At 44.7% G+C, this 22,280-nt stretch overlaps 1 protein-coding gene and 1 long non-coding RNA gene across 20 annotated transcripts in view; one reads left to right on the top strand and one right to left on the bottom strand.

Moving 5' to 3' along the window:
• The window catches only part of ZNF219 (zinc finger protein 219), a 47,457-nt gene that overhangs the window by 17,934 nt on the left and 7,243 nt on the right, over positions 1-22,280 (top strand). For 2 of the 13 annotated variants that reach the window (XM_053258942.1, XM_053258943.1), the window contains exons 4-5: positions 575-694; positions 5,462-7,703. In XM_053258942.1, the coding sequence (XP_053114917.1) occupies positions 575-694; positions 5,462-6,321 (980 nt within the window). In that variant the 3' untranslated portion in view covers positions 6,322-7,703. The other 11 variants (XM_053258937.1, XM_053258933.1, XM_053258932.1 and 8 more) reach the window with 11 other exon arrangements.
• LOC128328831 (uncharacterized) lies at positions 95-12,282 on the bottom strand. Of its 7 annotated transcripts, XR_008309411.1 has the most exons (4): positions 3,034-4,086; positions 2,261-2,403; positions 1,131-1,289; positions 95-456 (listed from the first exon to the last, which is right to left on the bottom strand). It is a non-coding gene; the product is annotated as an uncharacterized LOC128328831 (long non-coding RNA). The 7 variants fall into 7 exon arrangements; XR_008309415.1 differs by lacking the exon at positions 3,034-4,086 and adding an exon at positions 12,009-12,282 and having other exon boundaries at positions 95-1,289; XR_008309413.1 differs by lacking the exon at positions 3,034-4,086 and adding an exon at positions 5,670-5,796 and having other exon boundaries at positions 95-1,289.

The raw sequence follows: 22,280 nt of genomic DNA, 5'->3' as shown, positions 1-22,280 counted from the left end.
TAAAAAAGAAAAAGAGTGGAAAAGATAATTGTGCATTCAAATATTGATATAACTAGGATCATATTTGCTTAAGAATTAGAATAAACCTCAGATGTTCATATCATCACCAAAATCTGTTGTTGTACATTATCCTTCCTATATTTACATCTCTAAAAGCTTACAAAACACTGTCATTTTTTCTACGAATTGTTGCATGGCATTTTCCTTTCTTAACTATATGCAAAAATTAGCTGTGAGTCATACAATATGGTAGGAGTACATTGTATTTTCTGAGGCCAGTTGGCTGACAGTGGTGCTTTTGAGTCATCAGGTGACAAAGTAGGGCAAATCCCAAGCCAGCGATGTATTCCACATGGCTGGCTTTGCATGGTACAAGGGGATTCTCGGCAGGAATTGGTGGGGATGAGGGACACTTGGAGTGTTTCTGACTGGGTGCAAGGCTCCGTCTCTAGGGGTCTGCAATGGGAGAAAAATGTTGAAAGAGAACAATATGGAAGCCACATGGGGAAGGTTAAGGAATCTTGGAATCTCATCCTAAAATCTGCCCTCTCCCTCTCCACTGTGTCTTTCCCAGACATGCAGGGGCAGCCACGCCTAGATGGATCCCGCCGGGGCTCTGGGAAAGACTGCCCGTTCTGCGGGAAGTCTTTCAGGTCCTCTCACCACCTCAAGGTGCACCTCCGCGTCCACACTGGTAAGAGCTGGGAGCAGCAACAATGTGCTGGCATTGCCATAAGCGGCAGAAGAGGCGCTAAGGATATATCCTCCATACTGGCTGGTCCAACAGATTCCCCCCCCGTTTGTATAACACCAATAATAGATGTAGCTCCCATGTAATACTGGGAGGCTTGCAAATCTCTGGGTTTTAAGAGGGTTGCCTGCATTTCCACACCTCCTAGTTTGTTTGTTTTTTACTATGATGTACACTTTTGTTTTACAATTGTCTATATATGTATTTTTGCTTAAGATTCTGAATTGTGATGTATATTTTACTTGATATGGCATCAGTATATATGCCGTGTTTATATTGGCAGTACATTGTACATGTTGTTTGTTCCAACTACGTTGGCGGGATGGTTTTGTCCTGATCTTGCTTACTGAGTTGGTGTTACTGGTCAGGAGGACCATACCTTGTTTGGTTTTGGTGTGTTCACAGTGAGTAAGATCCAAGCATCCAGGATCTGGATGCTGGAAACAGTCACTTCACCTTGCCTTATGACAGGGTTGCCTCTGAGCCCATCTGAGTGATCCGCGGCCAGTCACTCCCTCTCCTCATCTGTCTTGTAGGGCTGTTGTGAGGAGAAAATGAGATGATCCCCATTTCAGGCCCTGAGCTTCTTGGATGAAGTAAAAATAACAAACGTGATAGGTTTTTCAAAAAGCAATAATACCTTAACCAAATCCCTGGCTGACATGATATGCGGCATTACAAAGCCGTAACACTGCACCCTGGGGCTGCTGTGGACTTCAAAGCAAGCCCTGGCACTGTTCTGAAGCTGCAGATGTGGAAGCCGTGTTTCTTTGACAATGGGGACATCTGCAGAAAAGCTGCTTCCACACATGCGGCTTCAGAACATGTTGGGCCTTGCTTTAAAGTTCGCAGCAGCCCCAAGGCTCCATCATGCTGCGTATCATGTTGCCCTCTGTGCTTTAATTTCATCCTGGGCTTGAATCACATGGGCCAGCCGTGTTGAGAGTTCCATCCAACCAGGCTAAGGTGCAGCTGGCTGGGCCTTAGAGCAGGGCTTTTCTATAGTGGCTCCAGCCCTCTGGAACGGGTTCTCTCCTGAGCTGCTTAATGCAACATTACAGACTTTTGTCTTTGGGGGGAAGCCATGCAAAGCACTTTTCTTCAGGCAAGCTTGAGTTCCGTTTCATTATTTTGCAAATGTACGGACTTCCTTTCCTTTCCTTATGGAAACTCAAAGAGGATCATAAGAGCCCACAGTTGTTTTTTAATTGTAATTATTTATGTAGTGCTGGATTATTTGTATCAATGTACATGGCACTTTGAGCCACCTAATGGTGCAGCGGGGAAATGACTTGATTAGCAAGCCAGAGGTTCCCAGTTTGAATTCCCGCTGGTATGTTTCTCAGACTATGGGAAACACCTCTCTCAGGCAGCAGCGATATAGGAAAGATGCTGAAAGGCATCATGTGGGGGAGATGGCAATGGTAAACCCCTCCTGTATTCCACCAAAGCCAACCACAGGGCTCTGTGGTCGCCAGGAGTCAACACCGACTCGACAGCACACTATACCTTGCATGGCACATGGTCTTCAGGCCGAGGCACTTCTATTGTTCAGGCAGGTCCACTTTAGCAAAAAACCTTCAGTGTGAGAGCCATTTCTCACTGTGCTGACCTCCACATAGTAGGACACTTTTTTCAGTGCTGGGAGGACCCTGGAAGAGAGATAGCGCTGTCTTTTAAAAGTTCTAGGAGGAAAGTGCTGGGAAGAGCTACACTTCCCAGCACTCTGCTTGCCTTCCCAGATGGCACAGAGATCCCCTGCTATCAGAGCAAAGAGGCACCTTATAAAAGTGGTGATTCTCTTTATTTAGCATGTAAATAAAGGAACTTTAGGAACTTTTGTTGAAAAGCCGTATATAAATATCCGTCACACATACATACATACATTCATACATACATTCATACTTTAAGAGGGCTCAGTTTTCCTTAAAGGAGCCAGCATAGGTAAAGTGCAGCAGTGCATAGTAAGAATTATCATCTGCATGTGCACAGAGGAATCAGCTTTGGCTAAAGTTTCACACAGGCCCAACAGACAATTACTCAGGAAGCTTCACTTAAGGTTGATGGGGGCTGCCCCCCACCCCCCAAAAAACCGGGCCTTACAGTGAAGAACACTGCTTTCCACAGTACCATGAACAAAAAGATCATGGACACTCTTCCATGACACACCACGGAAATATAGCTCTCGAAGGACAACATATCATGAGGACATCCAACTTTTACATCAGCTAAGGGCCATTTTCACCAGACTTATCTGGTTACTTGTGATGAGTAAGAATGACCTCCAGGTTATCAGGCCAGGATAAAAGGTGTGTCGTAATCTTCTCCCCTCGCCAACCAGCCACCTTTTTTCTCCCTTTTCACTTGCAAATGCTTGCCTATCTCCGACAGATCAGGTTCTTAACGACAGATCAGATCAGCAGCTTTTGTTAAAATCATACCATATAAAATCAATGTACAATTAAACCACCCATGAACAGCATAATCTAGGTTTATGTAAGCTAGCTGGCTATGAAGTATTGTCATGGACTAAGAAATTTTACGGATTTGTTTGCAGAGCTGTCTTTTGAATCCTTACAAGGTTGTGCTCTGCCTCCTGCTTAGGGAGATAATAAAGTTGGGGTGTCATATCCAAAAGACACTGCTGAATACCTTCCCTGAGTCACTGTTCTTTATTTAGGAAAAATACATCCCACCTTCACAGAAGTAAATATAATCCAATATATAGTGTGGCAAATATAACTACAAAAATAAATGAATATCATTTTTTTAAAAGTAGACCAAAAATTACAAAGGCAACAAAAAAGCCCAGCCCCAACAAAGACTCAGTATCACAGGTCAACCTAAATCGGGGATGCACAACTTCAGCCCGCCAGCTGTTTTTGGACTACAACTCCCATAATCCCCAGCCACAGTGGCCAGGAGTCAGAGATGATGGGAGTTGCAGTCCAACATCTGCAGGAGGTCCAAAGTTGTGCAGGCTTGGCCTAATTAGACAGGTCTTCAATAAGCAAATTGGGAGCCAAACAGATTTCCCTGGAGAAGAAATTCCATATCCTGGAGGCTACCCCAGAGAAGCCACTAGGCCAGGCTTTAATCTCTTCCCAGAGATAAAACCTAGAGCAGGGCCTCCATAATTATTAATAACTAGTATTTTTAAGCCCGTTATGATAACGGGCGCTAGCTTTCTATCCCGTCTTTTCTGTCTCTCTCTCTCTTTCTGTCTCTTCCCCCCACCCTTGTCCCCTCTCTCTTTTTGTTTTTTGTTTTGTTGTTGTTCTCTGTTTTTGTTCTTCCTTATTTTGCTTTTACTTTTTTTGGGGGGGGGGGGTGGATGAATAACGGCCAAAATGGCCCATGAGAAGGTGGCCGCCCCCGCCTATCGCCCTCCCGCGCACCCAGCTGCCGGAGCCCACCTTACCCGCTCCAGCCCGAAGGAGAAGAGAGGAACTCGGAAACAGAGCTATTCTCTGTGTTAAGCTGCTGCCTATACTGTCGCAATGGACGCAATAGGCGTCCTTTGCGTCCATAGCGGCAGTTTGAGCAGTGACTTAGCACAGAGAGGAGCTCTGCTCGTGAGCTCCTCTCTTTTCCCTCGGGCTGGAGCGGGTAAGGTGGTCTTCAACAGCTGGGAGGGCGATAGGCGGGGGCGGCAACCTTCTCATGGGCCATTTTGGCCCTTAATCTTTTTGGGGGGGGAGCGGGGAAGGTGATTTTGGGCAGCTGGGAGGGTGGGTGAGCAGGCGGCGGTGGCGGCTGTGAGCGGGCGGGAGCCTCGTTGGCGGCTTTGCCGCCACCTCGCCCAGCTTCATTTTGGGCAGCTGGGAGGGCGGGTGAGCAGGCGGCGGCGACGGCTGTGAGCGGGCGGGGGCCTCGTTGGCGGCTTCGCCGCCACCTCGCCCAGCTTCCCTGTCCCCCGTCTCGGTCTTCCCCCGCCGCCATTGCCCTCGCCTTTTTCAGGGCGGCCGCTTCTGGTTGCCTCGGCCTCCTCTCGCCGTGCCGCAGCTCATGGCCGAGGCGGCGGCTCTGCCGCCGCCTCGGCCACTTTCCCCCGCCGCCACACACCAGCTAATGGCCGCCCGTGGCTGTGGGACACTGGTGTCTGAGGTCCTGTGTCCCTTGGGCTCTTCTGGGCCTGTGCTTCGCACAGGCCCAGAACAGCCCAGGGAGGCAGGGACGCAGATCCCCAACGTTCCAAAGCCATGGCCACTCACTTAGCCTTTTATTATATAGGATGGCCTTTTCAAATCTTTAATTTCTAATTTTGTTTCTAAACTGATTGTTGATTTTGTTCACTCATAACAAGCCTGCAAGGTTGCTTTTATTCCCATTTTACTGACTGGAGGCACTAAGGAAGGGTGACTCATCCAAGGCTGCTCAGTGAGTCTGTGGCAAAGATGGGATGCCCCAAGCCCTGGCAGATCAGAGTTCAACTCTAGCTATTTTCTCAGCCCAACAGGAAATAGCTGCCTTTCCTCTCCCTCCCAGATACTGTATTTACCCGAATAGACGGCGACTCTGAATGATGATACCTTAAAAGATAGAGGTTAAATAGGTTATACCTGTATTTACCCCAAAGAAGAGGACCCTGAATCTAAGACAGTGCCCCCCCCCCCATCAGCAGGCAAGAACGAAGAAAAAGCCTCGTCTTAGATTCGGGTAAACGTGGTCGTTGCCTTGCCAATTTCTCTCTTCCGTTTCTTCATGCAGGCGAGCGCCCGTACAAATGCCCTCACTGTGACTACGCTGGCACCCAGTCTGGCTCTCTCAAGTACCACCTGCAGCGCCATCACCGGGAGCAGAAGAGCGCTGCGGCGGCTGCTGCGGCTGCAGCCGCCACAGCGGCAGGAACACTGGAGCGGTGCCACGTCCCCCTTGCGCCGACCGCAGTCCCCCCCTTTCCCCCGACGCAGCTCACCAAGAGCCACGGGGCCTTCCTTCCTCTGGGGGGCTTGGGCGCAGCTCGGTCCCGCCCATCCCGCCGCAAACCCCTGCTCAACGGGAAGGCCGACTTCCAGCCCTTGGACCTGTCGCTGCGCCCAGCCCTGGCAGGAGGGGCCCTCCACCGCTGCCAGTTCTGCCCCTTTGCCACCTCGGCTCCTGAGCTCATGGAATTACACCTTCAAGTCCACCATAGCCGAAAGGCCCGCACCCGCCGCTGCTCTCACACCGCCCCTAAGCCCCGTGTGCTGATGGACGAGGAGGAGGAAGAGGAGGAGGAGGAAGAGGAGTCTGAGCCCCAGAGCCCACAGCTGAAAGGACCAGGGTCCCTAAGTCCAAAGGGGAAGACCACCAAACCTCAGAAGCTCTGGCATTTGGAAGACCAGGGAAAGCCACCGAGGCCCGAGTTGCCCCGAGGGAAGCGGTCCCCCAGTGAAGCAGTGGCCAGCAGTCTGTCCCCTGGAGCCGCCCCAGCTAAGCAGGATTGGGAGAGCCTGTCACGAGACTCTGAGGAGCCGAGGCCTGAGGAGGAATTGCCTGGGCCCATGGTCCCGAAGGGGCAACACCCGGAGGCATCTAAGACGGGCCAAGGCCTCATGGAGTTGCAGCTAGAGCCAGTGCAAGCCTGAGTATGTCTACTCTGCATCTTCGAACCAGTTTCAAACCTGTTTGACTGTCGTGATTACTCTCAGCCAAGGGACTCTGAGAATTGTAGTTCTGCTCTATGAAGTGGCACTTAAAAAAAAAAAAAAGGAATTCTCAACACCCTGACAAAATTATAATTCCCAGAGTTCTTGTGCAGGGGATGGGGGAGAGCTTAGTGGCAGAGCACACGCTTTGCCAGCAGAAGGTCCCAGGTTCAATCCTTGACCTTTTTTTTTTTAGCAAAATGAGGTAGCAGGGCTGGGGAAGTTTCCTGCCTGAGACCCTGAAGAGACACTGCCAGTCAAAGCATTCAACACTGGGCTAGATGGACCAATGGTCTGACTCAGTATAAGGCAGCATCATAAGCTCAAAAGACAGTTAAACTAGTTTTAAACCTGTTTACATTTGTAGTATAGATATGCAGAGACCAGGAGAGGCAACTAGTAAGATGCTACCCCACAAATGACAGGGTCACACACACACACTCATTTGTGAGAGGTGTTTGGGTAGAAGTTAGTCAGGTTGTCAACTTTTTTTAAGTGGGTCTCTTTGCCTTTATCCACAGCAAGACAGACAGAAATTCAAGAGGTGCAGCTGTTTTCTGTCATGTAGCTGTTAAAAGCACAGGAGCCTCGCCAGAAAAAGGAAAAAAAGTCAACCCTGGGAGGTAGAGGAGAGAGACTGTGATCTTGCTGGGGTATGGAATTGTTCAAGGAGCAGTGATGCTATAGCAGTCTTATTTAGTCAAACAGGGTTTGGGGGTGAGGTGGTCAGGGTACATGAAATTCCAACCCCTTATTTTCTCCTCAGTTCTGGGCTTGATGCTGCTTCCTTTTGGTGCCACTGTCTGAGGAATCAGGCCCTTTCATGACCTGGTTGATGCAAGCGTAGGGTCAATAGGCCCCATAAGGGACAAGACTCCTGTTCTCCACCTTTAATGGTTTTTAAAAAGGGGAGAATTTCTAGAATTTATGCAGGCGCAGCTTTTCTCTCTATCGTGCTGCTGTGGTGGAAGAAGTTGAGCCTGCCCCAATTCTCCCATCTCCAGTTATTAATGACACAGGAGCCCCGTCTTTATGAAACCTGTTTACCCGGTCAAGTGCCACAGAGGCAGAGAAGGCCACATCAACCACTGAGGGGCCAGTACCTGTGATGGGGTCTCATCTCCATAGCAACCAGGTGCCACATGTGTGTAGCAAGCAACCCAGTGCCAGTATCTTTATCTCTGTAGTGACCCAGCAGCAGAGCCTTGTTTCTGTAGTGACCTGGCATGGCAAGGAGCTTGACAACTTCTAGAGTTTTCTATTTTTTTATTGTTTTCTTGTAGAAAATTTGAAACTGGAATAAAAATTAAAATGAGAAATGACTAATGCGCCACAAAATGCTTGTTTGAGTGTGTGCTTGATGAACAAATTCTCCGAAACACCCCCATCAACAGATTATCCTCAGCAAGATGATCAGTGCTCCTTCAAGCTCCTTGTTTAAGCTCCTTGTTTTGGGATAAATGGCCCCCAAAAAGAACATGGACTGGTACAAATTGTCTGAGCAGCACAAACTGCTAGGCCTCAACAGGAACACATTAAGAACAGAGCACACCTGAGTAATATTTTCTCTGCTTTTTTAGTCCCACACACCCTCCACTTGATTTGCTTCTCTTTTTACCACCTCCTAACTACCCTACCTGGGCAGCTGAAATACATAAAAGTGGGGCAGTTGAAATATCTCAAGGACTAATTCATCTTTATCAAATTTTCTGTTTCAGAACATTTGAGAACTGTTGGCTACTCTCTTAAATGATGTTTGCACCAGAGCTTGATAAAACTTGAAATACGTTATCATTAGTACTAACATTTATATAAGTGCTTTATATAATGCTTTTTGCATATTCATTTTGTGACACATACATTATCCAATAATCATTACAGCAGCCCCCAAGGTAGCTTAGTACTATCCATATTTTATGAAATGAAATGCGCCTGAAGGCTTTATTCTCTTGGAATCCCTTCTTTCTTCCAGATATGAACTACGATTCCTTCAATGACAATGTGACCGCATCCTGCACAGGCTTAGAGGCACTGGGCAACATCCTGATTCAGATTGTAATAGTGCAAGGCTGCTCTGCTAGCTACTTGTTCTAAGCTTAGAGCTTGCGTTCCAGACTAGTGTTGCATTAGGTCAAGCAGGTTTGTGCTTGCACAACAGGTTCACAACTTGTGGCACACCTCATACGTTTCAAAGGGAACTTTTGCCGCTGATAGCACGATTCTGAAAAATCCCTGTACTTTTGCACAATTACATGATTTTCTTGTGCTAGTGCAGCTCTGCTCATTATGCAAGCACAGCATTAGGATATCAGTCACTGTCATTATATCTGTTCGAAGGACGATCCAAATCAAATTTTAGCCTTAAAAATTAATTCCCTACTGGGAAGTGATCCCAGAAATGGGCACTAGGAACCCACTGAGGAAAGCAAGTTACTCCATTCTAGAGTTTAGAGCACTTGAATTTCTCTTCCAGTGACAGAATGAACTGAAGACATGTGAACTCATCTTTAAGGTCCTGCCCTCAGCAGCTGAAGTGAATAACTGTCTGGCTCTTTTTTCTGACATCTTTTAAAGCATGTAAAAATTGTCACTGTTCTTTCCTTTTCCACTCCCACTCAACACCTGATAGGAGAGATCTTTTATCCATCTCGGGATAAACAACTTGAGATTTTTATCCTGAGATGAACTCTAACCACACAAATAAGAATTACAGTGCTCAAGGTTTGGTTTGGTTTGGTTTGGTTTTTAACACAATCAAGTATCTGTGTTGGTCCATTAGATGAAAAGGCCACAATCAAAAATAGGTAATATTTACATTAGGACCAAACCAAAAGCACTGGATTGAAGTTTTTGCCTTTGAATTCCATGGTGTGTCCAGAGCACTTGTGACCATGCTCATGCTCACAACTGGCGAAATAAAATGTAGAAACCTGCTGATCACAGACAGAGCTAGCAGAACTTTCCATCATCATACCGGCACTTTCCCCATCTGCCATCACAAGAACACCTAGTTGCATATGTATATAGCATTCTCAAGTGGGAAAAAATGGCAATACACTCTCTATGATTACATGCTATGAAGGTGAGCCCTTGTATTATCCTGTTTCTGTATACTGAATTTGAGGGGCTGAAAGGATTTTAGTCTGCCTAATGCCATCTAATGAGATTGTGGCTGAGATGAGATTTGAACCAGATCTGTGATCTGCCAAATTCACACATTATATTGCCTTATACTAATGTGTTCTTGAAGGGGAACGTGTCTGTGAAGCAGGAAAGCACTGCCTAAAACCAGCCTTGTGTTTTCCCTGCAGGCCTGTGCATTCCATTCATCCAAGACAACAAACCTTATTTATTTATTCAGTACATTTATATACTGCCCCATACAAAAAAGTCCCTGGGTAGCAAAAACCTTGCTAGTGTCTACAAGCCCTCTATTCTTTATGAGCTAATATTGCTTTGAATGCATGACTACAGTTTCAGGATAGCTCCTCATGGTATATATATACACACTCTTCAGTGAACGCACTGGATCTAGTCATGGAGGCTGATGATAGTAGAGCCAAGGGTGAGATACAAAAAGATTATGGGTGCATGTCCGTTTGTAGCTGGAGCTACAGCACAGTTCACTCCTGCTGCCATAGGGTTGCACTAAGGAGAGATTTGGTTCAATTAGTACTTGAAGCACCACTTGCAAGTGGTGCAAGCCAGTGTGGTGTAGTGGTTAGAGTGCTGGACTAGGACCGGGGAGACCCGAGTTCAAATCCCCATTCAGCCATGTTACTAGCTGGGTGACTCTGGGCCAGTCACTTCTCTCTCAGCCTAACCTACTTCACAGGGTTGTTGTGAGGAGAAACTTAAGTATGTAGTACAATGCTCTGGGCTCCTTGGAGGAAGAGCGGGATAGAAAATGTAAATGTAAATGTAAAGTTCCAGATAAGTTACTGCAGGAAGGTACAGCAGGAATTCTCTGCTGGTTCCCCTAAGATGCTTATTTATTTATTTTTCTGTGTAAACCCCTCTGGGAACTTTTGTTGAAAAGAGGTATATAAATATCCATAGCAGTAGTAGTAGCAGCAGCAGCAGCAGTAAAAATGACCATGCAAACAGTCCAGCAATAGGATAATTTCTTTTGTCATCCCAAGGAAGCAACTTCAGCCTGATTAGACACAAATGTCATTCCCCACAATTATTTTTTACCTACTACCTCAAGTCATTGCAAAAAACCATGGGGCAGCCACCAGAACTCAAACAGTGGTAAACAAGGGAGGAAATTTCTACTCAGGCTGGGACATTCAGGAAGGCACAGTCTGGATTGCAATCCCATTTCCATGAAGGGGGGAAATCAAGGTTAATAGTGCAATTATATGCATTGCAGCCCATGTAAGTGCTTAAGGGTGCATGTACAAACTTAATTATCTTTATGCAGCTATATGGGAGGGTACAGACTATGCAAGATCTTGTGAGACTGCTGGAGCCAATCACAAACAGTGTTGGAACAAGCAACATTCTGTAGGAGGAAACTCTAGGCTTGTAATTTGAGAGACAGAGAGGAATATGCCTTTTCTGTGAGGCCGGTGCTCTCTCAAGAACTACAAGAGCTATTGCCCGTATTTCTTTCATACAGACTTCATACAGACAGGAGTAGGGAACACCATAACAATGAGGGTCATCCCAGGGACAGTGTGAATTGATAGGATTTAGAGGCCTCAGCAGATATGGGAAGAGATGAGTCAGGCCTCTGGTCTCCAGAGTAAATAGAAGAACGGAATAGGGTGGGAACAGCATCTAAAGGGCACTTGTCAGTTTTTGTTAATTAATATACATACCTGCCCTACTGCCATGTCTGGCTACACATACTTTACAAACATACTGTACAATCACATACTGTACAATCAGGCACTTGGAAATATAAAGATTGTAAAGAAAATGATCTAAAGAAGCTAAAGGACACCAGTCAATCTTCCAATACTTTAAAACAATCAAGGCCTTGGGGGCAAGGGGGAAGAGGGGTGGGGCCATGTTTGTCTGGGGTCTAGAGAATTGGACCCTGACACAACCACTGTTTTTTCTTCTCAGCCAGGGGACAAGGTGATGAGGAACAGGAGTATGTGTGTTTCCCACCCAAACGGCAGTGCAAATGGTACAAAAGTGAAGTGCTCAGAAGTAACGTTATCATGAATAGGTGACATTAATGCAGGGAGATATTGACTACTGCTGTTGAAGCAAGGTGGGTGTGATACTCCTGGAGGCTCTCGAGAGCTATTCTGCCCAAAGCAAGAAGAGGACCATCTCCTCTCTTTTGTGAGAAGCAAGCTGGTTTTTTCTAATCCTTTTGCATGCCTGATGGAAGCCAACTTTCCATAACAATGGTCAGATGATCTGGAGAGGCATCTGTGTGGACTGCTGCATGGCTTCCTTCGATAAATCTCCGGCCACCAAATTGAGTCGGGATGGGTGTGAAGAGGTTGGTCTGAATGGCCCCATGATCACTGCACTTCGGGAAAGCCGAAGGGCAGAATGGGTGGGTGGGGTGTCTGTGTGACTGGTGACGAAGAAAGATAAAGCAACCTCTGATCCAGATCTAGAGCCATCCCCACAGGCCTAGATAACCTGAAAAGAGAGCTCACGTGCAAATGAAGGGGCAGCAGGAAGGGGCTGTCCGGCAGCTTCCTCTGCGTCCTCATATGAATTCAGGATACTCCACTGGCGGCATGGTGGGACTGGGACAGAGCATGTGGGAAGGATAACTCAAAGGTAGGTATGGGGAAATGGCCACTGCTTGGAAAGATCCTTTGCTGGGATCTTTACCAGTTTCTTACTGGAGGAGGAGTTGAGTTGGGGACAGGAGGAGAAGGGGAGATCTTGCATGCACAGCCATAGATTCGAGCGTTTGATCTAATCATTTAGCGTAGATTGCGTTTCTAGGCAAGTTCAGGAAATTAGATATATCTAATTTAATATAAATTTTAATTCGCGTGCTCGCAAAAGGGAAGTAAAACCACAGTTTGATTTTAACTTCTAACCATCTTGTTTTGTAATGACCATATATGGTAAATTTGAAGGTGAAAGATCTGCTTTTCTTGAGCATGAAGTTATTTTGGAATTATTTCTGCTGAGGAAAATGACGACTAATCCAGAATTTCTGCGTTAAAATACTAAAATGAAATAAAATAAACGCGTCCCCCAAGCATATTCCGGTGCAAAAAGCAGTGCATTCCGCTAATTTAAGTGCCAGGATTGTGTTGTGTAACTCATTCTTCAAAATATATACCTGCCGCATGGCATAAATGGAAAGATTTCCCTCTTCTTCCTCACGAATGCGTGTTTACTGGTACTGATAATTTTAACTTGTTTTGGTGATTTTGAAAGTTGGACTAATGGCACATAGCGCAGATTAGTTGCTTCTTAAGACCTCTTAACCCTCTTGCTGTACTCGGGTAGGTAGATCGGTTATTCTCCCTCATTGTTTCCATTGCGGGTTTTGTGGGAAAGCAGACACTCTGTTCTGCATTAGTTGCTATAGAATAATTAACGTAGTGCAGATTTTATAGATTTGCCACCTTCTGACATTCCCACCTTAATGTCACTGCCTCAGTCTTCCTTAGTTGCTTGCAAATTATCTAATTTGGGATCTTTGGCTCTTTGCAGCTGTTAAAATATCCACCAATGGTGATCTCACAAGCATGATAGTGCTGAATGGAGAAGGTAGGTTTGGTCATGTTTGCTTAATTGCTTATATTGAAGCTTTCTGAGCTGGGGGATACCATTTCAGTTGAAGAGGGGATAAAGGATTTCGCTTTGGGGAGGAGGGGCAAGTCTTGGTCAAAGCCCTGCTCTGGAGACAGAAGACAATCAAGGTTAATTTGCAAAAGAGCTAGGTATTTTAAGAGCATTTGTATTATCTTTAAAAAAAAAAGCACCTCGTCAGAACCAGAACACAGTAATTAACACGTGACCACTCCCTCCCTCTCTTCCTTTTGAAGCAAAGAGCTCTTAACCCAAATACCTAGCCTACAAATTCATTTTATTGTTTCTAACACTAGCTTCTCACTGTAGAACCAGTGAGGCTGGCTAGAGATATATAGGTGCTCCTAAGGAATTACACATAGGATATGAAAGCAGGGGAGGGGTTGCAAGGTGTAACTATCATCCCCCCCCACCACCACCATGTCCTGTTACAGCTGTGGAAAGCTATTAGTGAAGGATAATTAACATGCAGCATTTACCCAAAACCTTCTTTTTGGGGAACTTTTTTATTTTTAATAGCATAAATTGCAAATATTACACATATTGCATAATAACTATATTGCAACTATTAATTACTTACTATAGAAAACAAAAATTATCACATAATTATTCACACAATTATTATAGTCACATAGTCATATAACATTATGTTTAACTATAGATATATATACTAAAAATAAATATCAGAGGCATCTACAGGGAAAGAAATTGATACTGGTAATGATGTTTTAAATGTATGTATAATATTAAAGCATCAGTAATTCAACATCTACACAGCACATTTCCAGCTTCAAAGTGATTCACACACATTGTCTTAGTAAGCCCCACAACAGCCCTTGAAGGTAGGCCTGAATTGACAGGTTTAGTCAATTTCTAGGCAATTATATCTTGCAACATTTGCCTACTGTGGTTGCCTTTAGGAAAAGGGAGGCTACAATACTTTTAAATAAATAATTATCACGAAATAGTTGAGCAGTGGCTGATATTCAGACTAAGTTACTCAATAGTACTATTCAAGAGTTATTCTAAAGGACTACTAAATTTCCGGAGGACTTCCTCTAGTAAATTTAGAAAGAATGTCAGCCAGTTGTTCTTTTAATACACCCTCCTATGTTGCAGCTTTATTTTCGTTCAGTACAGGAATTTGTGTGTGTCTGTGTGTTCTGGTTTTATTTATTAGAGTTTTTGGTGAATTGAACCCAGCAGATAGAAGAGGTAAAACAGATATGCTGGACTTATCTGTCAGGTCAACTTCTGATGTTAACAGCATGCAAGCTTTTGAATATTACAGCACTCTTCATCAGGCAGAATGCAAATGTTTATTCAATTCAATCTTTAATGCTGATTTTTAAGCCATAAGTCATTACTGGTACCTCTAGAGCAAAACATCCTGTTCATAAACAGGAAGTATAACCAATGTTGTTCAGCATAAAAACAAAACAAGCACAAATGCTTATTTGCTTATAAGCCACTTGGACATATATTTTAGCTAAGGCAGCCCATTGATATGAAGGGAGCTTTAGTTAGTAGATTAATCAACTAAAGCTGTAATTGATTAATTAGTGGGGAATCATCAGAGAAATTTTGATTGGTGGGATTGTGAATTAGGAGCATGTTTATTGCTATGTTCCCGTAAACATGGAATTAAATAAATAAAGCTCTAAACAGCTTGGGCCCTGGGTATTTAAGAGAACGTCTTCTTCGCTATGAACCACACCACCCATTGAGATCATCTGGAGAGGTTCGTCTGCAGTTGCCACTGGCTGGTCTGGTGGCTACTCCGGGACGGGCCTTCTCCATTACTGCCCCAAGGCTTTGGAACACACTTCCTGCTGAACTAAGAACCACCCCATATCTTACAACTTTTAAAAGGGCAGTCTAGACGCATTTGTTCACCCAGGCTTTTAATTAGATACTGTTTTAATTTTTTAAATTGTGTTTTAATAGTTTTAACTTTTTAATTTTAGTTGTTGAAATGTTTTAATCTTTTATTGGCTGTTTTTATTGTTTTGTAAACCGTTGAAAGAACTTGTGTTTGGGGCGGCATAGAAATGTATTAAATAAATAAATAATAATTTAAAAAATTAGAATGCCTTCCTTCTAACAAGTTATAGCTTTGATTTACTAGAGTAAAAGTGCCCTTAAACTTTATTTTTAAATATTTGCATATTAGTAAAACCTTTATAATGTTAAGGTTTTAATAATATGCAGATAGATTTATTCAGTCAATTAAGCCAACTTAATTAGACAACTAAATTGTTGTTGAGTCAACAAAAAATCTTTAATAGGTTGACAGCCCTAATTTTTGAGCCCAACAGAAATACTTTCATTTCTACATTCTGTGTAGGCCCCAAACCTTGGGAGTGAGGGAGGGAAAGCTTACCTGAGCTTGGAGGGCCAGGAGAGCTAATCAGGAGAGCTAATGTCACTCTGTAATAACTTACGAGGTTTTATGGAACCTATCAAAAACAGCATTAGAAACATAACAAGCAAAATACTCAATAATGAGCGGCCAGTCTAGGCTCTCCTCTAAGAAAGCGCCTGCATGCTTGACAGAGAGCATGGATGCATACTTGAGCAGGAACCCCTGTGATTTGTAATATGAAAGGCAGACAGGTCTATGCCACCCTTTCTGACATGCTCTCTCAAGACCTACAAGTCCTAGAGTTCTTTGGTTCCTGTCAGTATTTCCTGTGCATTAAGTGGAAGGCACCAACAGCATTTGGCTATCAAATGGCAGATGGAGAGAGGGGCAAGCCGCATAACCATCAGGGCTATTGAGAATCCAGGAACAGTGGGAGCAAGTGCACTTGTGTATGCAGTAATTATGTGGTGAGCACCACCTCGGCAGGCCCTGCGTTTAAACAGCTCGCTACCAGCAGTAGAGTTCTTTAGAGTTCTACAGAGGTTGCCGATTTGAATCCCCACTGGTATGTTTCCCAGACTATGGGAAACACCTATATCGGGCAGCAGCCATATAGGAAGATGCTGAAAAGGCATAATCTCAAACTGTGTGGGAGATGGTAATGGTAAACCCCTCCTGTATTCTACCAAAGAAAAACCACAGGGTTCTGTGGACGCCAGGAGTCGACACCGACTCGGCGGCACACTTTACCTTGACCTCCCAGTTACTGGAATCTCTGTCCCTTAGCTTTGACGAAAAGGTAGAGTGGTGAGGCAATTTAGTCAAGTAAGCGTGGGGTGGGGAAAATAATCGAGACACTATTGAAACAGTCCAAAAATCCAAGGAAAAGTTTACTTGGAGTTTTCTTCTTAACTCTAAAACCGTGCAGAAATATCCGGTGAAAATAGAAAAATTTCAGTTCAACAAAGGCACAAGTAAGATGTAGAAACAACAAAGTCTACTAGCCTCTACAAACTAGGCCTGGCAGCAGTCCCAGAGAGTGCAAAGGACAGCTTCTCCCAAGGCTTTCTTCTTCCTCCTGCTGGAGGCCTGGCTCCCTCTCTGCTACAACCAAGCAGTTTCTGCCTCTCCTATGCTGCAGTGATTTCAGCCCAGTGATTTCGAGCTCTCTGCCTGCCTCAGGTAGCTTCTCCTACAGACTACTTTGATCTTCACTATTCCAGCTTTGCTCCTGTCTCAGTGCTGTCTCACTTTCCCCCTGTCTTCTTGCTCTTCCTTGCTGCAGCAGCCAAGCCTCCTTTTATTTATTTCCCTCTACTTTTTTAAAATGCATAACCAATCAAATCCTGCCATTTCCTTCCAAAAATAAAACAGTAAAACTCTTCCCTCCCAAAACACTGAGCAGGAGCTGTGAACATTTGATCCCTGCTCAGCTTCTGAACATATGACACAGGGAGTAAGCAATTACATTAACAAATAAATACAACAGTCCATAAAACACGAAGAGGATCAGACCTCATTCCTTCACAAATTAATACTCAATTTAAAAAACAACACTGGTTTAAGAGGAGAGCTGAGGTGCTTACAGTGTTAACTTCCACACCTTGAAAGCAGATTGTACAAACTTTCTACAGTCTTCTATATTATGCTGGCTTTACAAATTAGTCTCCATGTGCCCACATTTTGCCTTGGTCTTTCAGCCCAACAGTGGACTGGGGAGTGATGTGTCCCAGCAGGAATTCAGCAGGTGCAGCTCCCCCAATCACTTGCAAGAATTGCCCCTGATGATTTTATGCCTGATGCATCTCTGCAAGGCACAGTGCTTCCCAAACATACCTCCTGTGGTTAATGTGGGAGGGAAATTAAACAGATCCACAGTCCATGCCCATTACTTTCTGCAGAAACACCTGATGGATTTCTGCCATATACTGTGCCTGCATAATACATACATTTCCATTAGGGTTGCCAACTTTGACTGAAACGACTCCTATTTTTCTTTTTCTCTATATTTTTCTCTATATATTTCTCTATATTTTTCTTCCAGTATTTCCCCCAATATTTTTCATAACATCAAGCCATTAAAACCTCAAGGATTGCTTTCAGTAGTCACCTGGAAGTTTCCCACACCCGGCTTTTAGCCCGCATTTCCTCCGGAATGGAGGGGGTGCATTTAGACTTACCCTGAAGTCCTGTGAGGTATCACACAATTCAGGTTTTTCACTGTGTGTTAGAGTGCAGCCCAATTTATATATCCGGGATGTAAAAAATCCATTTTTTTGCATTGGGTTTTTTGGGCAGCTTCGAACTCGCATAAAAGCCTCAGTAAACCCGCAGTAAAGCTAGCTGTCTGGGAAAGCTCCTGGAGATTGATGCCAATTCCTGGAGACAGCCAGAAATATAAGGAATCTAAAAGGACACCAATCAGTCTTCTGATCTTTTAAAACAAATAGTGGTTGATTCACACAATCTAGGTTTAATGTGAGTTACCAACATTCGCTTGATTGTGTGAACACATGACAAAGTGAATGCAACTACAAAGTAGTTTATGGCCTGAAATGAATCAGATTCCCACTTTGGTGTGGGTTCACACAATCACACTAAGGTTGGTAATCCTCATTAAACCTAGATATGAAGAATCATATGAACCAGGTCAGAGTTTTTCATAGGGGGAAGGAGCCTATGTTACAAGTTCATACTATGGAGCCAGAAAAATGTGTTTGGGTGTTGATTCTATGTAGGGCCTTGCACAAGAGTTGTGTTACCATGTTTGTTTGTTTGCTTATGCATGTATGTGTGTAAAACATTTTTATCCAACTCTTCAACCAAATAAAAAACTTGCAAGGTGGCTCAGAAGGTTTGAAATAAGAAATTCAAATAATGCAATAAAATAAAAAGTACAAACAATATTAAAAGAGCAAAACAGATAATAACATCAGTACTAAAACAACAAAATAACTATATCAACAGTTAAATATTGAAAATATTTATTATTCCAAGAGCATCTTCATAAGTATGGTTGCCACATGTCCAAGAACGAAGAAATGAGGCCTGAACCTCCTCTTTTTGTATATAAGATTTCTGTATTGCAATTACTTTGCTATGTTAAAAAAGCTGTGCATGGGCCAAAAGTTCATATTTCCTGTTTCTACAGTTTGGTTTCGGAGGGAGAAGAATTGTACTGGTTTAATTTTGGAGGGGTTTGATTTGATTGAATATGTTTTAAAATAATGGCAGGAACTTGAGCTGAAAGCACAGTCAAGTGAAGTAGTTAAGAGTACAAGATGTCAGAGTCAGAAGCAGCGTTGGAGAGAATCAGATCTGGAGTTGGAAAACAGAACTGAGAAGAGCTTCTGGAAATAGAGCTGAGAAATCACTGGGAGAGTTGAGACTCTCTGGAGGACTGAATTGCTCTTGAAGCAGCTGAAGGAACAGTCTGGGAAGGAAGAGCAGGACCTGAGGCTGAGTAAGGGACCAGCCAGGCTTGCTGCAGAAGCTGATTAGGAGTGACTGCAAGAGGACTCTTGCGAAGGTCTCTGAGTTAGGAGGACCCACTATTAGTGTAGGATAGATTGGATGTGTTTTTCTCCTATTTCATTTGTTCCTTATGTTCATATGGTGGTTTCTTTGTACTAGACTTTCCAAAAGTACTGCTGTTTTGAATGGAACTATTTTAAAGTAAAGATCTATCTATCTCTCTATCTCTCTATCTCTCTATCTATCTATCTATCTATCTATCTATCTATCTATCTATCTATCTAATGTTTGTACTGTCTGATATGTATATCTCTAGGTGGTCTACCAAATTTAAAACAATATAAAAAGTAAGAACAGTATTTTGAAGTTAAAAATGTGTAGCTGCTGTCTGTTTCCCCAGGCCATGCTTAGGAGCTTTTCCATCCATCCTGCCTAACTTTGAATGAGACAGAGGTTGGGAAGGCTGTTTCAGTAGACCCAGCCAGGGGAAAAAATACAGAAGTCTACTTGGTGATGGTGGTGAAGCTTAAGATCACAGGTCACGGACCATGTGCCGTGACACATGGTGGCCCATTTATTGTGGCTGGGGATGATGGGAGATTTAGTTCAGCAACATCTGGATTACCACTGGTTGGGAACCCCTGCTTTAGAACACTCAGGGCCTGATGCCGTCCTGTGAGGGCCCCACTTAACCTACAAGAAGTATCTCCTGTGTGGATCAGCAGGAAGAAATGCAAAGTGCAGCAGGCCTTAAAACACGAGTGGGCTGGACTTCAGCTAAAACCTGTTCAGAATGTGTTGCTTTGCTTAGCGGCACAAATCAAAAGATCTGCTGAAGGCAACAATGGGAGAAAGCAAGTGGGGGCGGGGAGACGTTCCAAGTACAAAAATAAGTGTTCCCTTGTTAATGTCTACTGAAATCTCTCCAACAGATCTGAACATCTTTATGTGACGTTGGAGGAAGCAGAACATAGTTGGTCTCTTTAAGCGCTGGCCTGACTGCAGCACACTTTGGAAAGAAAATGGCTGCCGCTGGACTACCGTCAGATGGAACTATAGAGGCTGATCTCCGACCATTGTCAGCTGAAGAGGTTGAGGAGTCAGCAGGTGGGTTTGTACGGAGACCGAAGAGATGAAACTGCCAAAATACATTTGACATGGGGCCTGAGAGAGAGGATATTTGGGATTTAAATCTAGTGGGATAAAATTGCATTGCTATCAGGACTCTAGCTCATGGGCTTGCCCAAAGGCCTCTAAAACTTCACTGTATTGGCAGTTTCAATATCTATCTATCGAGAGAGCGGGTGGGGGGGTGCACGGACTCTGGCACAGAACTAGGAGGGCTTTGAGAGAGGACAAGACCTCACTTAGAGCAACTGCTGGGAGAGTGGGCCTTTCCAAATAATGGAAAAAAGCCCAGGAACTGCACACACAGCCACCTACTGGAGAGGAGAAAACTTTGTTCTTCTGTTCCAGGAGGGCTCTGAGGAAGCAGCAGGCTGAGAGCTGCTGGGGATATGGGAGGGCTGCAGCTTGTAAATAAGTTAGGACAAGTCAGTTGAATGCATCAGGGAAGTTATTTTTCTTTATTGATTGCTTGGAATCTGTGTCTCCAGGTTAATGAAAGCTCTCTTTTACAATCCATTTAATGAAAATACAATTGTTCATATTGCCTATCTTTTACATTTAACCTGATTTTTTTAAAGCAGGGTTCTCAAACTCATGGCTGTGGAGATAGGCTTGGGAAATGAGCAATGCTGGATTTCTAAAATAAGACACCTTCTGCTCTGAAAGTCCTGCTGTCTTGTGCTAGATAGTAGGTTTATTTATACAATCACCAGCAGGATAGAAGTGTCCAGCCTGAGCAGGAGAACCAAGCGTGCTCCTGATTTTTGGCCATGGGCTTGCAAACATTAAGGTAGGAGGTGGGGAGAATGATCATGTGTGAGACGGTAGGTTCTCTCCCCAACATTTTACCAAGGTAGGAGAAAGGGCTGTCCTACCCAGCTGCTGCCTTGCGCGCAATTATTCTCCCCGCCTCCTACCTTAACATTTGCAAGCACACGCCCGAAAATTGGGCACGTGCCCAGCTCTCCTACTCAGGCTGAGCACTTCTCATACCCAGCCAGTGGTTGTGTTAAGAAGCCTAGAATTATTTTATTTTTTATTTTAACATATTTGTATACCACCCAAAATTCACATCTCTGGGCGGTTTATGTGGGCTGGCTGTAGTTACAGTGTGGTTCAGGAAATGTTCAAGGGCACTCTTTGCTTGATTATTACATTACATACTAGCTGGGCTGGGTGCAGAGTGCCTGTGCCTCTAGTTCGCTTCTGCTTCCCCTGCCCGCCACCGTTGTTTTCTTCCTGCCTGGCCTCCGCAACCTTCTTTTGCCCGCCCTCGCCATTTTCTCTGGCCACCCGCCAACGCTGTTCGCTGCTGTCTTTCCCCCTCGCCCAGCCCAGCAGCTGCCGCCACCATTTTCTTCCTGCCCATCCCCGTCACCATCCAGCAGCTGCTCGTAAACTCTTGCGAGAGCTGCCACACATGGGAATAGCGACAGGTACACCTAAGAGAAATAAATACATACTAGCCAACCCCACACAGAGCATCTGTGCACTCTTTGGGGCCGGTGGTTACTTCTCTCCCCCCCTCCCCCCCTTCTGCCCCAGTCTCCGCTTCCGGGCCCAGCCGCCTCTCCTCCCCACCGCCACTTCTGCCCCCGCACTTTCTTTCCCCCCATCCTGGGCCTTGCCTCTGCGGCCGGGCTGGACCCGTTATCTCTGGCTTCCACGGCCGGGCCTCTGCCATGGCAACCAATCCTCCTGGGTGCGTCTCAGCCAATCAGGCAAATCCGCCACCCAGCCAATCAGCTGGGCGCTGGGATGAACATTCCAAGGCACACCCAGGAGAATTATATATTTAGATAAGAGAGAGTGTGTGTGTGTGTGTGTATTCATATATATTCATATATACATATTCATTCATTCTGTAGTAGACATGCAGTGTCCCCTGCAATGGGAGAATTTGGGTCTACCCTTGAGGTGCCAGCACTGTGCAGCTCCTTTTCTAGGAAGCTTGAAAAACAGATGATTTTTCTCTCTTTTTCTTCCTCCTGTGCAGCCTGGCCAGAGCTCCATCTTGACCCAGCTTCTTGGATAGAAGGTGACCAAGTGTGGGTCCTGGAACTTCAGCCTTATGCTCCTCCTAGTAAGTTCAGTTATCCCCGTACCCACCACCACCAGCAAATGGGCTAAGGCTTGCTTAGAAGTCATACCTTATGAACTGGCATCTCTCCCCTTTTAATTCTAG

The sequence above is a fragment of the Hemicordylus capensis genome, chromosome 6 (assembly GCF_027244095.1).
Source record: "Hemicordylus capensis ecotype Gifberg chromosome 6, rHemCap1.1.pri, whole genome shotgun sequence".
Classification (NCBI taxonomy): domain Eukaryota; kingdom Metazoa; phylum Chordata; class Lepidosauria; order Squamata; family Cordylidae; genus Hemicordylus; species Hemicordylus capensis.
This window is presented reverse-complemented; position numbering and strand designations above follow the sequence as displayed.